The 17,677-nt window shown below is 39.8% G+C and overlaps 1 protein-coding gene across 16 annotated transcripts in view; it reads left to right on the top strand.

The window, feature by feature from the left end:
* Positions 1-17,677, top strand: part of LOC103390856 (protocadherin gamma-C5-like) — a 130,303-nt gene that overhangs the window by 15,381 nt on the left and 97,245 nt on the right. Inside the window, exon 1 of one of the 16 annotated variants that reach the window (XM_025063436.1) lies at positions 393-3,255. The exons of 3 other annotated variants lie outside the window; for them this stretch is intronic. In XM_025063436.1, coding sequence (XP_024919204.1) covers positions 877-3,255 — 2,379 coding nt within the window. In that variant the 5' untranslated portion in view covers positions 393-876. Of the gene's footprint in view, positions 1-392; positions 3,256-5,062; positions 8,235-8,695; positions 11,509-11,539; positions 14,842-15,446; positions 17,649-17,677 lie in introns of those variants that run through there. 12 more of the 16 variants (XM_025063446.1, XM_025063421.1, XM_025063438.1 and 9 more) reach the window with 12 other exon arrangements.

The following is a 17,677-nucleotide window of genomic DNA, read 5'->3' as shown; positions in this document are numbered from 1 at the left end:
TTTTCTTTCTAAATGTTTCTTTAGATATCTTCACTGATGTCTGTGTATTTGAGGATTTATTTTTCTACTTTCACTCCTCAATTTGTTAATATCTTATTTAATTCGTTTTTTATCTCTGGATCTTTCCCAAAATCTGTCTCCACTTTCTATATGTGATAAGTCAAATATACATCATTAGGCAACTTTTACACCCATTGCTTGTGGACCTCTGCTTTGTATTATGTTTTGGTGTATATTCTTGATTTTAACTGTGTTCTCAAACTGCATCATTTATACTGCAGTTTGAGGAGCTCACTCCTTTGGTTACAGCAGGTATAAAGTTTACACTGATTTTTATGCACAATTTTTAGAAGGTAATTTTAAATTTAGATCACCTGCGTGTAGATATTTTAGTTATGATGGGGAATTGTAAAAGACAATTTTATAACTAGAAAAAAGTGAAGACGTATAATTTAAATTTGTGCCAATCAACACATTCATCACATAAATGATGAATAAGTCAAACTTTATTTGTTACTTGTTTCAAACTTTTTTATTGATAATATCATTATAGTATTAATAATACGTTTTATTCTCTTCTGATAAAACGTTTATCAGAGTATTGAAGCTGCAGCACTGGTTAAAGATTACAATTTATTTTATTTAAATACAGACGCACAGTAACTCGGATCAAACTAAACTAAAAGTAAATCATTTATAATATTTAGGTATTCAAATTTAACTCACGGTGGCGCTGTTTACCAGGTTTTGGACATTTGTCAGCCCATGACTCCTGTACTCCCACCGTCATCTCCCTGAAATCGCAGTTTGCATCGTGTATTAAAGCTGAATCGTCGCGTCTCTGCTTTTTCTGAACTCTGTTACTCACAAAGAAGAATGGATTCGAAAAATACTTTTTCTTACCGACATTTTTTCTTTTGTTTCTGTCTGATTGTGCGCCTCGTCTGTGGAGATATCAGCTTCTCTTTTCCCGAGGAGATGAAACGAGGATCGGTTATTGGAAATATAGCGAAGGATCTGGGGCTGGAACCGGGAGCACTCTCTAACAGAAAAGCCCGCATTGACACCGATGAGTCTGATAAACGTTACTGTGACATTAACCTGAACAACGGGGATCTGATTGTTGCTGACAGGATTGACAGAGAGGTGCTTTGTGGCGACAAGGCTTCGTGCGTTCTAAAATATGAGCTGGTGTTGGAGAATCCTCTGGAGCTACAACGGATCAATCTTCATATTCAAGACATTAATGATAATTCACCCCAATTCAATGAAGGAATTATCAATATTGAAATTCGGGAGTCGGCAGTGAGAGGGGCTCGTTTTGTGCTTGGGGAGGCGCACGATGCGGATGTAGGACATAATTCAGTTCAACAGTACAACCTGAAGAAGAATGAAAATTTCATTTTGGCAGAAAATACAAACACGGTCGAGCTCGTTCTTGACAAAGAGCTCGATCGTGAAAAACAAGAAGAAATAAATTTAGTCCTAACAGCTTTAGATGGAGGCTCTCCTCCGAGATCAGGTACCGTCGTTATACACGTCACTGTGCTGGATGCTAATGATAACGCCCCAGTGTTCAGCCAGGCCGTTTATAAAGCCAGTCTGCCTGAAAACTCTCCTGTAGACACTGTAGTGGTCACTGTTAGTGCGACTGATGCAGATGAGGGAGTGAATGGAGACGTGACCTATGATTTTGAACATGTTACTAAAGAAGTAAAGAAAATATTTAGTATTGACAACAAACAGGGTAAAATTAAAGTAATTGGCGCTGTTGACTATGAAACTACTTCAGCATTTGAAATAAGAGTGAAGGCTAAAGATGGGTTAGGACTTTCATCTTATGCCAAGGTTATCGTTTCTATCAGTGATGTAAATGACAACCCCCCTGTAATTAACTTGAAATCTCTGACAAATGCCATTCCAGAGAACACATCACCTGGTACAGAGGTGGGCATCATTAATGTACAGGATGCAGATTCTGATAATAACCAAAAGGTCCGCTGTTCCATTCAGCAAAATGTTCCTTTTAAATTAGTTCCTTCCATTAAAAACTATTATTCTCTGGTGACCACAGGACAACTGGACCGTGAACTAGTGTCTGATTACAACATTACAATCAGTGCTACTGACGAGGGCTCTCCTCCTCTGTCCTCCTCTAAAACTGTTCACTTATCTGTAGCTGACATCAACGACAACCCACCTGTGTTTGAGGAACAGTCCTACAGCGCATATGTGACTGAAAATAACAAACCTGGCTCCACTTTATGTTCAGTTACTGCTCGAGACCCTGACTGGAGACAGAACGGTACAGTGATTTATTCTCTGTTACCTGGTGAAGTGAACGGTGCCTCAGTCTCCTCCTACCTGTCAGTTAACGGAGACACAGGTGTGATCCACGCTGTGAGGTCATTTGACTATGAACAGTTTAAGAACTTTAAAGTCAACGTCATGGCCAGAGACAACGGTTCTCCTCCACTGAGCAGCAACGTGACTGTCAGTGTATTTATATCAGATGTGAATGACAACTCTCCTCAGATATTGTATCCCTCCTCAGATAGAAACTCCTTCATGACAGAGTTAGTTCCTAAAGCTGCACACGGAGGTTCTCTGGTGTCCAAAGTGATAGCAGTGGACGCAGACTCTGGACAGAACGCCTGGCTGTCCTATCAAATAGTTTCATCTACTGATCCAGGACTTTTCACTATTGGTGTCCACAGTGGAGAGATCAGGACACAGAGGGACATTTCTGAATCTGACAGCATGAAACAGAACCTTGTTGTTGCAGTGAAAGATAACGGACAGCCCCCTCTCTCTGCCACCTGCTCCATGTATTTGATTATTTCTGATAACTTGGCTGAAGTGACGGAACTTAAAGACATTTCTAATGACGGAACTAATTCGAAACTGACTTTTTACCTGATCATTGCACTGGTGTCTGTGTCCACCTTCTTCTTGACCTTCATCATCATCGTCCTGGGTGTGAGGTTCTGTCGCAGAAACAAACCCAGACTGTTGTTTGATGGAGCAGTCGCCATCCCCAGCGCTTATCTTCCTCCTAATTACTCAGATGTTGACGGCACAGGAACTTTACGCAGCACCTACAATTATGACGCCTACCTGACAACAGGTTCTAGAACCAGTGACTTTAAATTCGTGACGTCTTACAACGACAACACACTGCCTGCTGACCAGACTCTGAGGAAAAGTCCCAGTGATTTTGTTGATGCCTTTTCAGACTTGGAGAGTGTTGCAGAGGTATGAGTAAAAACAACATAAAAAATCAATTAATACATTTGAAAAAAAAACATAAAAAAACAATTAATTCATTTGAAAAAAAAAATATATATATATATATATATATATATATATATATACTTGGCCTAAAAGTCTTCAGTATGATGGCTGATGGGTGTACCATTGTGCTATCAGATTTCCAGCTGTTGTGTGCATGTGTGTGTGTCTGTGTACTAAAGTAGAATCGAGCAGGTTTCAAATTGGCATTTGCGTTTTTTTTTTCATCTTGTCATTTTATGTCTATCATGTTAAACAAAAAAAATGCATTAAAATAGTTGTTTTTCTTTCTTCCCTGTCGATTCTTTCAGCTCAACACCAGTCATGGTCAAACTGCAGTCTAGCCATGTTTCTTTGCACCATTAAAATTCAATCTTGAGTTTCACATGTATTGTGTTAAATATTTTTTTTCTTTTTTATAAACTTTTATATCATATCATCTTTCACTTTGTCTGTACTTCCTTATATCCATTTGTGTAAATGTCAACAAAAGCTTACAGTACATTCAAATAGACATATTTTGTAGCTCATTACTCCTGTTGACATGTTCTTACATGTTATGTGATGAACAGGTGTCTGACATAGACTTATTCAGGTCATTTCAGCTGAGTGTATGTCCGAGCGTCTTTGTGAGCATTATTTAGTTACTAATCTGTGAGGATTGGGAAAACATAGACAAAACTAGGCATTTTTTTCTTTTTTTTTTTTTTTTACATGTTTTGTCAGTTTGTTCTACTTTGTGTCACACAGGGCAGACCTGTTACCTTAGTGTGTGTAGAATAGTGAGTGTCTTTGGTTGTGATCATCACCTCTTAACACATTATAATGGCCTCAGTGTAAAAGGCAGGGACGATTTGAAAATGATCTACACCCCCCAGTGGTTGTGAAGTGGCTCATGAATTTGTATCGACAATACAATCAATGCAGCAAATATACATTTATTATTTCACTGTGTTTGATCTTGTTTGATGCTGTTCTCAGCGTGGCTGTAATAATCATCCCAGTCACTTGGTGACGCTGTTTAATAATCCCTGACTCAGTCTGGCTCTGTGTCAGTGAAAGTGGGTCGCAGCTGAGAAAAAAAGAGAGAGGATGGGAATAGGAGAGAAATAAAGGAGGGGGATGTTTTGTTTTTTGTTTTTGTTTTTACCTAGAGCAATGATTAATTATTTAGTTTTATTACTACAGTTAATAAAAAAGGACCAGTTCATAGATGTGTTTACATAACGTAATTTACTTTTCCTAATATTCATATTTTTATAATTGTCGGTATGCTTTTTTGTGCATTAACTTAAAAGCCGTAAAAATACATGACAACAAAGGCTCTTCTTTTATGCAATTATTAACTTTTTAAATGATTTCTTAAATGACTAAATGTGTAATTGATGCATATAATACTTGAATACATCAATGATTTTAGTAATTTATAAAAATATTATTCATTGCTCTTTAATCGGATAAATGTCTCCCAGTCTATGTTTTTGTTTCAGTAATACAATTTAAGAATATATATACACACACACACACATATATATATATACACACATATATATATATATATATATGTTGGTCGGATTTTTACACTTTTTTACATACATTTTACACTGAAAAAATATTCTGTGTGTTTTGTCATTATATAATGTTTATCCTAATGTACTTTTGTGCAAGTTATAGCAGCCGCAGTACGTCAGAAAAAAACTTATGGTATTTGTCTTTGTATCTCTGTGTTAAATTCGTCATGATTTCAGACAAAGGGAGACATTGATTCAAAAACCATAACTTTATTTAAGTTGTCTATAATATGTCTATAATATTAATGTATAGTATTTAATCTAATTGTGCATTTCATCTTTTTTCTTTTAATGCACGACATGATCTGGACCTGCAATTGGATCAAAAAGGTAAGACATGTTCCACTTTATTTCCTCCCCCTTCTTTGTTAGCACCTGATTAGAGTGTTGCACACGACCACATCACCAACATCAACAACATGTTATGTTTTCACACTAACTTTATTCACAAATTAGCTTAATTATGTTTATGACCAATGTATCTCTCAGTACGTTCTTCCCCCGCTCTACCCCGAATACCATCACATCTTTCTGATCTGTTTATCTAATCTATCCGTGTGTGTTATTAACTTTTTTTAAGCATTGTCTCTATTGCAAATGAACGACAAACATTCTTAGCTTTTGTGGTTGTATTTTGCTGTAGAATTGACCGGGCAGAGAGAGCTCTGCATTTAAGGCGTGGGATGAAGTGAAATTCTGATCGTGTGTCGGTCTTTTCAACTTAGTACCTGCTGGCGGTGCTGTTGCCTAAGCTTAATATTCGCATTCACTTGATGAACCCTATGAAGAGACAAAGTCACAGCCCATTCTACATGATATAGACGCTGCCTTTTGTGCTTATATTTTCAATAAGGTTCAGCTTTGTAGACTGTTGCAGTGTATGGATTAGACATTTTACCACCGTCTGGAATTAGTCAGCACTTTACAAATAACGGATATCGACTTCTATTTTAATACACATTTTTTTAAATGGATACTCTGCGAGGCAATGGCGTGAGAATGGACTCCATCGTCTCCATTTTGCTTCTGGTCGTTTTTTCTACGGTTAGTGCTCAAATTCGTTACTCCATTCCGGAGGAGATGAGAAAGGGACATTTTGTTGGAGACGTCGCGAAAGACCTGGGATTGGATGTTAAAAGGTTGGTGTCGGGTCGAGCCAGACTGGTTGTCGACGACAACAACCAGTATGTTGCGCTTAACCAGAACAAAGGGCACATTGTTGTCTTTGAAAGAATCGACAGGGAAAAAATGTGCGCTAAGAAATCACCGTGTAGCTTCAGTTTAGAAATCGTCCTGGAAGATCCACTCGAATTATTCTCCATCACGATCGAAATACAAGATGTAAACGACCATGCCCCCGCATTCCCCAAAAAGGAAATCAATCTAAACATTAGTGAGTCGATGCCCACCGGGACTGTATTTTTGCTCGATAGCGCAGTTGATCCTGATGTGGGAGTAAACTCTCTGCAGAGTTACTCTCTTAAAGCAAATAAATACTTTGTTCTCAAACCGCACACAAGAGCAGATGGGAGTAAATACGCGGAAATGATGCTGCAGACTGGCTTGGACCGAGAGGAGCAAAGCCAGCACACGTTCGTTTTAACGGCTGTAGATGGGGGCGAGCCGCAGAGATCCGGAACAGTAAAGATACACGTCACGGTTCTGGACGCAAACGACAACGGTCCAGTTTTTACGCAGTCCACATACAAAGCTTCTGTCTTGGAGAACGTTTTGCGCGGTGCGGTCATTGCTAGAGTCAGTGCTGTTGATCTGGATCAGGGTTATAACGGCAACGTCACATACTTTTTTACTCACATCGGGGACGATTCTCCCTGTCCCTTCGACATAAATGCTCACACGGGTGAGGTTAAACTCGCTGGTGATATAGATTACGAAATAACGCCATACTATGAAATAAACCTTCAAGCAAAGGATCCATGGGGTGTGGCGGGCGCAAGTAAATTGGTCATTGAGATAATAGATGTGAATGATAACAGACCAGTGATCACTTTGGCTTCATACTCTGGGAAGATTTCAGAGGATTCTGCTCCTGGTACTGTTGTGGCGTTGATTGGCGTCCAAGATAAAGATTCTGATAAAAACGGGCAGGTGCATTTAAGTATAGATGGCAATCTTCCCTTCACTATTAAATCGTCGCTTAGAAATTATTACACGTTGATCACGCAGCATGACCTGGACAGAGAAAAATGTTCCGAGTATAATATCACACTTACAGCCACAGATGAGGGAGTACCTGCATTACTGAGTAGTAAAACTGTATTTTTAGAAGTGACTGACGTGAATGACAACCCCCCGGCTTTTAGTCAAAGTATTTTTAATACACAACTATTAGAAAACAATTCACCTGGTGTCTCTGTGTTGCGGCTCCATGCCACGGATCGAGATCAGGGTCAAAACGCACGCATATCTTATTTTCTTGTCGACAGTGAGATTAGTGGACACCCGGCGTCTTCCTATTTCTCAATTAACACGGAAAGTGGCGTGATTCAGGCTTTGCGTTCACTTGACTATGAACAAACCAAATACTACACAATACACGTCAAAGCTCAGGATGGAGGCTCTCCTCCACTCAGTAGTAATGTGACCGTGAAGATACTGATCCAGGACCAGAACGATAACCCTCCTCAGGTTCTGTACCCAGTCCAGACTGGTGGCTCTGTGGTGGGTGAAATGGTGCCTCGTTCAGCAGATGTGGGCTATCTGGTCTCTAAAGTGGTGGCTGTTGATGTGGACTCTGGACAGAATGCCTGGCTCTCCTATAAACTCCAGAAAGTCCCAGACAGGGCTCTGTTTGAAGTTGGCTTACAGAATGGAGAAATCAGAACTATCCGCCAAGTGACTGATAAAGATCCTGTCAATCAAAAACTGACTGTTATAGTGGAGGACAACGGACAGCCCTCTCGTTCAGCTACAGTCATTGTTAACGTGGCGGTGGCTGACAGTTTCTCTGAAGTACTGTCTGAGTTCACTGACTTTAAACACGACAAGGAGTACAATGACAACCTGACTTTTTACTTAGTGTTGGCTCTGGCTGTAGTTTCCTTCCTCTTCATCACGTGTTTAGTTGTTATCATCTCAGTGAAGATCTACAGATGGAGACAGTCTCGAATCCTGTATCACTCCGGTCTGCCTGTGATTCCATATTATCCACCACGTTACTCTGACACTCTGGGAACAGGAACTATTCCTCACATGTACAACTACGATATGTGCAGAACAACTGACTCCAGAAAGAGTGACACTAAATTTATGCCGCCCATTTGTCAAAGTTTGCTAAGTGTGGACGGAACTGGAAATGAAAATCAGCAGATTAAAGAAGATACATCTGTATTGTCCTACACGTCAACTCTGGTGAGTTCTCTTTATAAGTGAACCATTGATAAAGTTACCCTTGATAATTATATATACAAACCGCAGTGCTTTGTCTTTAGAAGTAAAGGTTGTTTTTTTGCTCTGTCTCTGTCCATGGTGCTGAAGATGTAGCTTTGTCGTCTGTTTCAATTATGTTCCTTGAAGTTGATCCAATTCCAAATATAGAGTAAATAATTTAGAAAGAATGAATGACTCAATGTCTGTTTCATGGTTTTTATAATTTAATTTAATTTTATCCTGTTTTTTCTATTTTAGGGACAGTTTTATCAGTTAATTTAATTTAATTTTATCCTGTTTTTTTTTTTCAATTTAAGGGACAGTTTTATCAGTGACTATTTAGACCACTATAATGCAACAAAATACGAATTATTTATACCCTTAGTTAATAAATTAACTTGAAAATGAATCTTTTAAAATAATAATAATAATAATAATTATTATTATTATTATTATAAGTGTTTGGCAGATATCTAAATAAATTGTGCATCCTGAAACACATTCTTATTCTGTCTTCTCCAAAACGAAAGTGGAGAAGAAAAATCTCCCTGTTTAATGTATTTTCCTAGTTTCATACTTTATCCTCTAAGTGACGCTGTTGCCTGCAAAACATTTTAACCTTGCATTACGTGACTGTCCTGTTCCCTCCCACATCCCTGCGTTTTGGAATATACTACTCATTTGCGCTGGTGCTCAGAGAAAAACGGCTGTTATGGATTTTTAACGTTGTTCTGAATTCATCCTTCAGATTTGGTTTTGATTTTTAGCCCAGCTGTTTGGTATTGTTTCCTTCTTGGCTGGGTTTCACTGCGGTTTTTACATGGCTTTTGCAGAATCTTATCGGAGCAGAAGCGTAAGATGGCGATTGCTTTGGAGATGGCAAGGAGCCGTCTGCCTCAATTTGTTTTTCCTTCTTCAAACGGACGCACAGATCCGGTATTCCATCCCCGAGGAGATGAAAATAGGATCCGTTATTGGGAACGTAGCACAGGATCTGGGTTTGGATTTAAAACGGCTTCATTCTGGTCGGGCCCGTATCGTCACCGGAGACAGCATCCAGTACACTGAGCTGAAGGCAGACAAAGGGACTTTGATAGTGAAGGAGAGAATAGATCGAGAGCAGCTTTGCAAAGACGTGACGCCGTGTAGCTTCGCCTTTGAAATTTTACTGGAAGGTCCGATGGAGTTGCACCCTGTGACCATAGAGGTAATGGACGTCAACGATAATTCTCCCACTTTTCAAAACAAAAAAATCGAATTTCAAATAAGCGAAATGGCCACGACCGGTTCCCGTTTTGTTTTAGAGAATGCGGATGACGCTGATGTTGGTGTCAATGCTTTACAGAATTACATTTTGACATCAAACGACTATTTTGTTATTAAACAACACGTTAATCCCGGCGGCAGTAAATACGCTGAAATGGTGCTTCAAAAACCACTAGACCGAGAACAGCAGCCACGCCTGGCTCTAAAGCTGTTGGCCGTGGACGGTGGAAATCCACAGAGGTCCGGTACAGTTAACATTGATATCAATATTTTAGATATTAATGACAATGCTCCAATATTTAATCAATCAGTTTACAAGGGCTCTGTGATTGAAAATGCACCAAAAGGCACTTGCGTTGTTTCAGTGAACGCAACCGATGCAGATAGCGGTTTGAATGGGAAAGTGACTTATTCAATTTCAAAATTAAAGGCAGATATCGCAGATTTGGTCGATATAGATGAGGATACGGGAAAGATTTGTGTGGCAAAACAGATTGATTTCGAGAAGGACAAAAAAATTGAGTTCAGGGTTGAAGCTAAAGATCAGGGAGAACTGACGGATTCGAGCAAAGTTGAAATTGATGTAATCGATGTGAATGATAACGCTCCGGTCATCAACGTTATGTCATTCACGAGTCCTGTTTCAGAAGACTCTCCCGTTGGCACCACCATTGGAATGATCAATGTTAAGGATGTTGATTCAGGAGAAAACGGTCAGATAAGGTGTTCGATCGAAGGTAACGTTCCCTTTAAGATTAAGTCCAACGTTAGGAATTACTTTGCAGTGATAACTGACGGTGCGTTAGATCGTGAGCGGCTGTCAGAGTTTAACATCACTGTTGTCGCTTCAGACGCAGGTTCTCCTCCGCTGTCCTCTAAAAGAAAGTTTCATCTTAAAGTTTCAGACGTCAATGACAACGCACCTGTATTTCCACAGGACGTTTATAGTGCTTACATTCTAGAGAACAACTCACCAGGCGTGTCAATACTAAGTGTTAAAGCAAAAGATTCAGATGAAAATCAGAACGCTCGTGTTTCTTATATTTTAGAAGCTTGTGAAATTGGGGGCTCACCGGTGTCTGACTTTATTAACGTTAATGCGGAAAATGGAGTCATTAGTGCAGTTCGAGCCTATGATTATGAACAGATCAAACATTTCAACTTCATAGTGAGAGCACAGGATGCAGGCTCCCCACCACTGAGTAGTAATGTGACCGTGAAGATACTGATCCAGGACCAGAACGATAACCCTCCTCAGGTTCTGTACCCAGTCCAGACTGGTGGCTCTGTGGTGGGTGAAATGGTGCCTCGTTCAGCAGATGTGGGCTATCTGGTCTCTAAAGTGGTGGCTGTTGATGTGGACTCTGGACAGAATGCCTGGCTCTCCTATAAACTCCAGAAAGTCCCAGACAGGGCTCTGTTTGAAGTTGGCTTACAGAATGGAGAAATCAGAACTATCCGCCAAGTGACTGATAAAGATCCTGTCAATCAAAAACTGACTGTTATAGTGGAGGACAACGGACAGCCCTCTCGTTCAGCTACAGTCATTGTTAACGTGGCGGTGGCTGACAGTTTCTCTGAAGTACTGTCTGAGTTCACTGACTTTAAACACGACAAGGAGTACAATGACAACCTGACTTTTTACTTAGTGTTGGCTCTGGCTGTAGTTTCCTTCCTCTTCATCACGTGTTTAGTTGTTATTATCTCAGTGAAGATCTACAGATGGAGACAGTCTCGAATCCTCTATCACTCCGGTCTGCCTGTGATTCCATATTATCCACCACGTTACTCAGACACTTTGGGAACAGGAACTATTCCTCACATGTATAACTACGACATGTGCAGAACAACTGACTCCAGAAAGAGTAACCTTAAGATCGACGGATCCGTCAGTCAGAATGTGTTAATAATGGACCCCAGTTCTACAGGGACGATGCAGAGGATACACGGTGAAAAGAGCATCCTGGATGAACTAGACTCCCCTCTAGAGGTAACATTTTCAATTTGTCCAACAAGCGTGTTTTTACCATTTAAAATACAAAACGAAAATCTAATTTAAAATATTTGTATTTCAAAGTCCGACTTTCAGTACCATGGACAGTGCTGGTCTATCACGTTTTAGTACTATTGCTGGTGTATTTTTCTTTTCTTTTTTTCTCTTAAACGTGAAGCAAAAGTTGTGACGTTGAATATGCTTTAATGTTGTTGTTTGAAGCAGTAGAAATGAAGTTTGGTGGTAATGAATTCAAGTGTCAGAATTCAGCCCGTTTGTGCCTCATGATGTTGATAACTCGATACGTTGCTCAAGGTGAAAGACATTAGGGATCACTGCATAGACTCTACTTTACATATCTTCTGGGTTTGTTTTCTCTTTATCTTGCTGTTGTGGTATTATAATGTAATTTGCTTTTATTCATAACTGAATATACTTTGGTTCGATTTTTCTAAACGTTTCAGTGGGCATATTTTGCCCTGCAGATTAAAATATTATTTATTAGTTATTGTTTAATTTTTGATGTAATTAATATATATTTTAGTTTTATTCCAGTCACTTAATTAACTACAGAACATTGCACTACATACCAACACGCAGTATTGAAAAATGCATTTTCAACTCTGGTCACTGTTCTCCCGTCGCGAGTTTTACACTTCATCTTTTCGACTCTAAGCGACGCTGTTGACCATTTTATTTTGTCATGTCGTCTTCAGTCCTCCCACTGACGAAATGAAGGAGGATATGTGTGTTTTTCACGGTTTGGGTGAACATACACTGGTCTGAAGGCGTGACGGAAACGTTGACGGTGCTTGTAGTTGAAACGGATATCAGAATCATTTTTGAGTGATAATACTGGGATCTTTATTTTGTGGCATTCTTTTTGATACGATGGCAACCCGGAGACATTTTTCCTATTTCTTCATTCGATGGCGACTTTCTCTTGGACTGCGACGCCAAATGGGATTGTTGTTCTTGCTGTTGTATGTGAGTAACATGGTGGGAGGACAGATTCGTTATTCTATACCAGAGGAAATGAAGAAAGGTTCTGTCATTGGCAACATTGCGCAGGATTTAGGGTTGGATTTGAAGAGACTGCGCTCTGGGCGGGCCCGTATCGTGTCCGGAGAAAACGTTCACTACACCGAGCTGAAAACAGACAAAGGAATACTAGTGGTGGGTGAGAGAATAGACAGAGAGCAGCTTTGTGGTGACGTAACTCCGTGTAGCTTCAGTTTTGATGTGATTCTAGAAAATCCAATGGAACTGCACCGAATAACGGTCGAGGTTTTGGATATAAACGACCACGCTCCGGTGTTCCCAAATCGAGATGAGCCCATAATGTTTGATATAAGTGAGGGGGCAGCTGTGGGAGTGCAGTTTCCACTGCAGAGCGCAGAAGATCCTGATGTAGGACAGAACGCGTTGCAAAATTACATTTTGTCACAAAACGACAATTTCATTTTGAAACAACATGCAAATCCCGATGGAGGCAAATATGTTGAGATGATGCTACAGAAGCCTTTGGATAGAGAGCAAAGTCCACAGTTGTCGTTGAAGTTAATCGCTGTGGACGGAGGAACACCGCAGAGGTCTGGCACTGTTAATATTGTTATTAATGTTTTGGATGCTAATGACAATGTCCCAGTATTTAACCAAACTGTGTATAAAACCAATGTAAAGGAAAACACAGTTAGAGGCACGCGTATAATTACTGTAAATGCCACCGACGCAGATAGCGGTTCTTTCGGACGCGTTACCTACGGTTTGTCAAAAATGAAAGGCGTAACAACACATATTTTAAGTATTGATAAAATTACTGGAGTGATATCTGTGTCAGGTGACATAGATTTCGAAAAAGAAAGAAAATATGAAGTAAGAGTAGAGGCAAAGGATCATGGTGGTCTCATTGGAACAAGCAAGTTGATATTGGATGTGATTGACGTAAACGACAACACACCTGTCATAAACATTCTGTCTTTTTTTAGCCCGGTATCTGAGGATGCTCCTCCCGGTACAACTGTTGCTATTTTGAATGTAAAAGATGCCGACTTTGAGAAAAATGGACAAATAAAATGTACTGTAGACGGTAAAGTGCCATTTAAAATTGAATCATCTCTATCGAGTTATTATAATTTAATCTCAGATCAATACTTTGATCGAGAATCCGTGTCAGAGTATAACATAACAATTACGGCCAATGATTTTGGTTCTCCTCCACTATCTAGTTCAACGACTTTACACCTTAAAATATCTGATGTAAACGATAATGCACCGCTATTTGATAAGAATGTCTATTTGGCTCAGATCACAGAGAATAATTCTCCTGGAGCCTCAATATTTGCTGTCAGCGCCAAAGACTCTGATTGGAATCAAAACGCCAGAATCTCCTATATTTTAGAGGAGACGCAGGTCAGTGGTAGTTCAGTCTCTGCTTATGTTTCTCTGAACTCTGAAACTGGAGTTCTTAGTGCAGTTCGTTCTTTTGATTTTGAGCAAATTCATCAGATTGAAGTGAAAGTCAAAGCTCAGGATGGAGGCTCTCCTCCACTCAGTAGTAATGTGACCGTGAAGATACTGATCCAGGACCAGAACGATAACCCTCCTCAGGTTCTGTACCCAGTCCAGACTGGTGGCTCTGTGGTGGGTGAAATGGTGCCTCGTTCAGCAGATGTGGGCTATCTGGTCTCTAAAGTGGTGGCTGTTGATGTGGACTCTGGACAGAATGCCTGGCTCTCCTATAAACTCCAGAAAGTCCCAGACAGGGCTCTGTTTGAAGTTGGCTTACAGAATGGAGAAATCAGAACTATCCGCCAAGTGACTGATAAAGATCCTGTCAATCAAAAACTGACTGTTATAGTGGAGGACAACGGACAGCCCTCTCGTTCAGCTACAGTCATTGTTAACGTGGCGGTGGCTGACAGTTTCTCTGAAGTACTGTCTGAGTTCACTGACTTTAAACACGACAAGGAGTACAATGACAACCTGACTTTTTACTTAGTGTTGGCTCTGGCTGTAGTTTCCTTCCTCTTCATCACGTGTTTAGTTGTTATTATCTCAGTGAAGATCTACAGATGGAGACAGTCTCGAATCCTCTATCACTCCGGTCTGCCTGTGATTCCATATTATCCACCACGTTACTCAGACACTTTGGGAACAGGAACTATTCCTCACATGTATAACTACGACATGTGCAGAACAACTGACTCCAGAAAGAGTGACCTTAAGTTCGACCGAGGTGGAGGTCAGAATGTGTTAATAATGGATGGGACGATGCAGCGGATACACACTGAGAAAAGCATCTTGGATGAACCAGACTCTCCTTTAGAGGTAACACACCTTTATTGACCTATTTCACATCGTTACCTAAGAATTATATAATTACAAACAGTAAAAAAAAAAACTCATTCTATTAGCACCTCTTCAGAACCATGGACAGCGCCACTCAGTCACTTAAGAAACAGCATGTTATCCACAGCTTTTAATATGGATTTTTCTCAAATAATGTGTCAAAGTAATTGAACGTAGCTTTAGAAAAAGGCTAAACTTTCCCCACACACACGTTTCCTCATTTTCAGCCCTTTCTAATCCAAAAAGTCGTTCGGGATTATGAATAACTCGTAATGATACAATGGCATATTTAATCCTTTTCTCTGTCATTATCAAATAATTGCTTTTTCAAATGTGGAGTATATCTATGGCTGTCTTTCCACATATGTCTTTGCATGAGTTGTTTTTATTTTTTTCCTAAATGTCACTTATTTTTCTGGCTTAATTTCTTATAAATCAGGTTGTTACAGTATTGTTTGTACTAGTATGTTTTTTCTTATTTATTTCCAGAAGTTTTCTGCCTAGTTTTTAGTCACTTTATATATATATATATATACATATATATATATATATATATATATTCAATTTAATATTTTATATTTATGTTTTGCTCATGCTGTTTACCACACATTACTCACTCTACAACAGAACAATGCGATGTGAAGTTTTAACTGTTAATTTGTTCACTTTTCCTATAGCCTATATACAAAAACTTATAATGAATGTACCTCGCTTTACTTCACCTCACACATTATAACAGCAAAAATGAAAAGTTGTACACATTAAGTATATCTTTAGCGATAGAATACCCTGGTTTCTTTTTTAATCCCACACTTCCACTATTTGGACTCTAAGCGACGCTGTTTGCCACTAAAATTAATTTTGGTTCTGTTTGTCGTCATTCACCCCACCTCCTGACTGAGGGAAGGAGGCTGTCTGTGTTTGTCGAGGATTAGATGAACATATCAGAATCTAATTGCAACAAGGAGACATTAAAGGTGGTTCTTGCCGGAACCGATAAATCAGAAGAGAGTTCAGTTTGATTTCCAACGGATATTCATTCATCTTTCAAGTCTTTTTTTAACGCAATGGCAAACCGGATGTATTTCTTGGCTTTATTCTGCGGAGGGCGGCTGTTTTCTGGACGACAACGACACTTTGGCCTGCTAATGTTGCTGCTCTATGTCGGTGAAATGGTAGGAGGGCAGATTCGTTATTCTATACCAGAGGAAATGAAGAAAGGTTCTGTTATTGGCAACATTGCGCAGGATTTAGGGTTGGATGTGAAGAGACTGCGCTCTGGGCGGGCCCGTATCGTGTCCGGAGAAAACGTTCACTACACCGAGCTGAAAACAGACAAAGGAATACTAGTGGTGGGTGAGAGAATAGACAGAGAGCAGCTTTGTGGTGACGTAACGCCGTGTAGCTTCAGTTTTGATGTGATTCTAGAAAATCCAATGGAACTGCACCGAATAACGGTCGAGGTTTTGGATATAAACGACCACGCTCCGGTGTTCCCAAATCGAGATGAGCCCATAATGTTTGATATAAGTGAGGGGGCAGCTGTGGGAGTACAGTTTCCACTGCAGAGCGCAGAAGATCCTGATGTAGGACAGAACGCGTTGCAAAATTACATTTTGTCACAAAACGACAATTTCATTTTGAAACAACATGCAAATCCCGATGGAGGCAAATATGTTGAGATGATGCTACAGAAGCCTTTGGATAGAGAGCAAAGTCCACAGTTGTCGTTGAAGTTAATCGCTGTGGACGGAGGAACACCGCAGAGGTCTGGCACTGTTAATATTGTTATTAATGTTTTGGATGCTAATGACAATGTCCCAGTATTTAACCAAACTGTGTATAAAACCAATGTAAAGGAAAACACAGTTAGAGGCACGCGTATAATTACTGTAAATGCCACCGACGCAGATAGCGGTTCTTTCGGACGCGTTACCTACGGTTTGTCAAAAATGAAAGGCGTAACAACACATATTTTAAGTATTGATAAAATTACTGGAGTGATATCTGTGTCAGGTGACATAGATTTCGAAAAAGAAAGAAAATATGAAGTAAGAGTAGAGGCAAAGGATCACGGTGGTCTCATTGGAACAAGCAAGTTGATATTGGATGTGATTGACGTAAACGACAACACACCTGTCATAAACATTCTGTCTTTTTTTAGCCCGGTATCTGAGGATGCTCCTCCCGGTACAACTGTTGCTATTTTGAATGTAAAAGATGCCGACTTTGAGAAAAATGGACAAATAAAATGTACTGTAGACGGTAAAGTGCCATTTAAAATTGAATCATCTCTATCGAGTTATTATAATTTAATCTCAGATCGATACTTTGATCGAGAATCCGTGTCAGAGTATAACATAACAATTACGGCCAATGATTTTGGTTCTCCTCCACTATCTAGTTCAACGACTTTACACCTTAAAATATCTGATGTAAACGATAATGCACCGCTATTTGATAAGAATGTCTATTTGGCTCAGATCACAGAGAATAATTCTCCTGGAGCCTCAATATTTGCTGTCAGCGCCAAAGACTCTGATTGGAATCAAAACGCCAGAATCTCCTATATTTTAGAGGAGACGCAGGTCAGTGGTAGTTCAGTCTCTGCTTATGTTTCTCTGAACTCTGAAACTGGAGTTCTTAGTGCAGTTCGTTCTTTTGATTTTGAGCAAATTCATCAGATTGAAGTGAAAGTGAAAGCTCAGGATGGAGGCTCTCCTCCACTGAGTAGTAATGTGACCGTGAAGATACTGATCCAGGACCAGAACGATAACCCTCCTCAGGTTCTGTACCCAGTCCAGACTGGTGGCTC

Source organism: Cynoglossus semilaevis, chromosome 15 (genome assembly GCF_000523025.1).
Source record: "Cynoglossus semilaevis isolate Cse_v1.0 chromosome 15, Cse_v1.0, whole genome shotgun sequence".
In the NCBI taxonomy this organism is placed as follows: Eukaryota; Metazoa; Chordata; class Actinopteri; order Pleuronectiformes; family Cynoglossidae; genus Cynoglossus; species Cynoglossus semilaevis.
The sequence above is the reverse complement of the archived record's forward strand: the minus strand, read 5'-3'. Positions and strand labels throughout refer to the sequence as shown.